General features: G+C 51.1%; 1 protein-coding gene across 1 annotated transcript; it reads left to right on the top strand.

Moving 5' to 3' along the window:
• The first annotated feature begins 2,641 nt into the window (after positions 1-2,641).
• Positions 2,642-4,321, top strand: LOC113017226 (tripartite motif-containing protein 16-like). Its single transcript, XM_026160382.1, has one exon. The coding sequence runs from the start codon at positions 2,642-2,644 to the stop codon at positions 4,319-4,321; it is 1,680 nt and encodes a 559-aa protein (XP_026016167.1).
• The last annotated feature ends 228 nt before the right edge of the window (positions 4,322-4,549 follow it).

Here is a 4,549-nt window from a genome sequence, read left to right as displayed (position 1 = left end):
TTATAATGAGCCGCCTGGAAAATCGTTTCCCGGCGGCCCTGCGGCACCAACAGCTGGGTGTGAGTCTCCTCCGTGCGAGTGTCACGACTCACTCGATATAGCCTTTTGATAAAATGAAGCGCGGGTAGGTCCGCACGGCTTCAGGGCGCACCACGTGACCATCAATCTCAATCACCTGGTGAGCGTAGGGTGTCATCACGAGACTGCTCCAGTGGGAAATCACCCGTGGGGGAAACCTCTGGAGCCGGCGGGGCTTCCCATGAAGGACCCGCCGTCTCCCCCTCCCCGGAGTCAGTGTCGGACGACCCCGCGTCACCGCTGAGCGCCGCGCAGACACTACATGCTACTAACGGTCGTGATCGCATTCCCGCATACTGTCCCAACAGATGATGAAACCCCGGCCAATTCGTGCCCAGAATCAGGGGATGCGACAGGCGTGGGCTAACCGCAGCCGTTACTCTATGTGTTTTGCCCTTATACTTTAATAACAGCGGAACTATGGGATACCTTTGAACATCACCATGAACACACTTCACCTCCACCCATTCTGCCTCCAGCAATGCCCCGGGGCAGACCAAGCCTTGGTGCACGAGGGTCTGCGTGCAGCCCGTGTCCACCAAAGCATGGCGTATACCCCCTCGAGTCCTTACCGGAATGTTGTATGTCCCTCCTGGACCAGGAGAGGGTGCTGGGGCACCGGCAACCCGGAACACCTGCCCCACTTCCATCAGAGGACAGTCCCTCCTCAGGTGTCCCAGTTGCCCGCAGTTCTAGCACTCCTGCCCCGGCGTCTGTGCTGCTCTCCGTGGCTCAGGGGCGGCACCGCTCATGTCTGATCCCCGGGAAGGCACAAACGCAGCAAAAGGATTAGTGGGGCTCGGTGCCCGGCGCCTCGGTGCCGGCACTGGGGCTTGTTTGCTCGGCCTCCGGCCGCTGTCCCCGGGCTCCCCCGCTCTAGCGGCAAGGTGGTCCTCCGCCAACGTTACCACCACCTCCAGACTCGCGGGACGGTGGCACCTGACCCATCTCGCCGTCTCCGCAGGCAGCCCATCCACGAACTGCTCCAGCACCACCTTGTCCACCAGCAGCGTCTCGCCCTCTGACGATCCCGGCTGCAGCCAGCGCACCGCCGCGTCGTGCAGCTGCCGGGCCCAAGCAAACAGCCAATCCGCCGCGGCTAGCCGACAGGCCCGGAACCGCCGGCGATGATCCTCAGCGGTGAGCCCCAACCTGTCCACCACCGCCCGGCTCACGTCCTGGAAGCTGCTCCTCGAGGTCGGCGGCAGGCTCAGGGCCGCCGTCTGAGCCTCCCCCGACAGCAGAGGAAGCAAACGTGGAGCCCACTCCCCCTGCGGCCACTGGCAGGCCTCCGCCGTGGCACGAAAAGTCTCCAGGAAAACCTGGGGGTCATCCCCGTTCCCCATCCGGGGCATCGCCACCGACAGCGGCGGAGGCTTCGGCGGAGCAGCTGCTCCAACCAGCCGCTCCAGAACCAGAGTCTAGCGGTCCGCCTGCTCCTGCAGCGCAGGCAGGTGAGCCCGCTGGGCCGCCGCTTGGTCTTGGCCCATCTTCGCCATCTCTGCCAGCATCTGCGCCAGAAACTGCAAAGGCTGGGCGGGCGGCGCAGCCTGTGGGTCGGACATCCCCACGCCGGCCGGACACTGGGTTTCGGCACCACTTGTGAAATGCACTATACACAGGTACACACACACACAGGTCTTTATCACCAGCTTCCACATTTATTTATAGTTTTCCCAGGTTATGATATGAACACAGTCTGACAGCTGTCGGTCTCAGCTGATTTCCCTCTCCCTCCGCTCCTCTCCGTCTCCCTATAAAAAGGGAAGGAAACCATTATCAGTCCAAATCGCCATCAGCTGTTCTCACCGGCATCTCCAGCACCGCCCCGTTGAGCCCACTGCACCACTCCTCCCCTGCAGCCGCGCCCGGGACCACACCTCCGCCACACAGGGCAAGTGGAGTTCAGCACACTGAGGACTTTCTCCAAAATACAAGGCAATCACACACAAATACATACTAGACATTTAGACTTAGATATTACTACTCATAGCTAACTAAATAATTTGGTGATGAAAGGAGAAAAAAAGCCTGTCCATAAGTACTTTAGGAAATGAGGTGAGGACACTCAGACGTAATAAAACTGCAGCTCCTGACCATGCCTGCTGGAAACCCCAGTCACACGAACACCTGAGACCTGGAGAGAAATTCAAATTCAAATGCAAGGGACCAAGAACAAGGAAAGCAAAAGGAGAGGGGATGGGTACAATGCCCTACGGAGCCATGACAAGTGTTGTATTTTTTTTCATTGAGCTATGTTGTTTGTCATACTTTGGCTGCAACACAAACACAGAAATTTTATTTTGACCTAAATAAAGCACATCTAATTGTAAAGACATTGCATGGACAAAAAAACTCTACTCAAAGTTCATACAAAGCAATTTAGTCTCCTGTGATCCTGTATGATCACATGTTAAACTTTTATGGCTTAAAACTTTCAAAGTACAGATTATAAAGTTTATAAGAGGGACAAGCTGCTTCCAAAGTTCAAACTGTGCTTTTTCCTGCACACAGCTGGGTATCCACTCTATTCTACAGCCAATCATTGTTGCTGAGAGGTGAAATGGCGCAGAGAGGAAATCAGCAAGATTCAAAAAGATTATCTTGTTCACTCTGTTTGGATCTACTAAAGGATCCAGTAACTATTCCCTGTGGACACAACTACTGCATGAACTGTATTAAAGGTTTCTGGGATGAAGAGGAGAAAAACAAGAAAATCCACAGCTGCCACCACTGCAGGAAAGCTTTCATTCCAAAGCCTGTCCTGGAGAAAAACACCATGTTAGCAGCTTTAGTGGAGCAGCTGAAGAAGACTGGACTCCAAGCTGCTCCAGCTGATCACTGCTATGCTGGACCTGAAGATGTGGCCTGTGATGTCTGCACTGGGAGGAAGCTGAAAGCCATCAAGTCCTGTTTAGTCTGTCTGGCCTCTTACTGTGAGAAACACCTCCAACCTCACTATGATGCAGCTCCATTAAAGAAACACAAGCTGGTGGCCCCCTCCAAGAAGCTCCAGGAGAACATCTGCTCTCGTCATGATGAGGTGATGAAGATTTTCTGTCGTACTGATCAGCAGAGTATCTGTTATCTCTGCTTGATGGATGAACATAAAGGCCATGAAACAGTCCCAGCTGCAGCAGAAAGGACTGAGAAGCAGAAGGAGCTTGAGGTGAGACGACTAAACATCCAGCAGAGAATCCAGGAGCGAGAGAAAGATGTGAAGCTGCTTCAACAGGAGGTGGAGGCCATCAATGGCTCTGCTGATAAAGCAGTGGAGGACAGTGAGAAGGTGTTCACTAAGCTGATCCGTCTCCTCCAGAAAAGAAGCTCTGATGTGAAGCAGCAGGTCAGATCCCAGCAGGAAACTGAAGTGAGTCGAGTCAAAGAGCTTCAGGAGAAGCTGGAGCAGGAGATCGCTGAGCTGAAGAGGAAAGACGGCGAGCTGGAGCAGCTCTCACACACAGAGGATCACAACCAGTTTCTACACAACTACCCCTCACTGTCAGCACTCAGTGAGTCTACACACTCATCCAGCATCAATATTCATCCTCTGAGCTACTTTGAGGATGTGACAGCAGCTGTGTCAGAGACCAGAGATAAACTACAGGACATTCTGAGAGAGGAATTAACAAACATCTCACGGGTGGTGACTATGGTGGATGTTTTACTGTCACCACCACAACCAGAGCCAAAGACAAGAGATGAATTCTTAAAATATTCATGTGCAATCACACTGGATCCAAATACAGCAAACACACATCTGTTATTGTCTGAGAGGAACAGAAAAGCAACATTTAAGGAACAACAACAGTCTTATTCTGATCATCCAGACAGATTTCTTCCTTGTTGGCAGGTCCTGAGTAAAGAGAGTCTGACTGGACGTTGTTACTGGGAGGTGAAGTGGAGAGGAAAAGTTTATGTAGCAGTTTCATACAAGAATATCAGCAGAGCAGGGAGGCTAAATGATTGTGTATTTGGGTTAAATTACAAATCTTGGGCATTAAGTTGTGATAGCAAGAGTTGTAAATTTTTCTACAACAAAGTCCAAACTGAGCTCTCAGGTCCCGAGGCTTCCACATTAGGAGTGTACTTGGATAATAGAGCAGGTATTCTGTCTTTCTACAGCGTTTCTGAAACCATGACTCTCCTCCACAGAATCCAGACCACATTCACTCAGCCGCTCTATGCTGGACTTATGCTTTTTGAGCGAGGAGACACAGCAGAGTTCATTAAATTGAAATAGACAGAGTGGGTAGGTTTATGTTAGAACTTCTGTTTGAAAGTTTGTGTCTAAAAAATATAGTGCTGTAAATAAACGTGTCGCTACATTTCTTGCATAAGTATAAACCTTAATTTTTCATTATAATCTAGAATTATAAGTTTAAAATATACTTCTACTCCTATTCAGCATTCTTTATCAGTCTTAAATTAATTAGATGTAGCAATACACTGGAGTTTGATTGGTTTGTTT

This window comes from Astatotilapia calliptera, unplaced genomic scaffold (assembly GCF_900246225.1).
Source record: "Astatotilapia calliptera unplaced genomic scaffold, fAstCal1.2 U_scaffold_1, whole genome shotgun sequence".
Taxonomy (NCBI): domain Eukaryota; kingdom Metazoa; phylum Chordata; class Actinopteri; order Cichliformes; family Cichlidae; genus Astatotilapia; species Astatotilapia calliptera.
The sequence above is the reverse complement of the archived record's forward strand: the minus strand, read 5'-3'. Positions and strand labels throughout refer to the sequence as shown.

Coding starts and splice junctions, on each gene's coding strand:
- LOC113017226 (XM_026160382.1), top strand. CDS start 2,642: ATGGCGCAGAGAGGAAATCAGCAAGATTCAAAAAGATTATCTTGTTCA.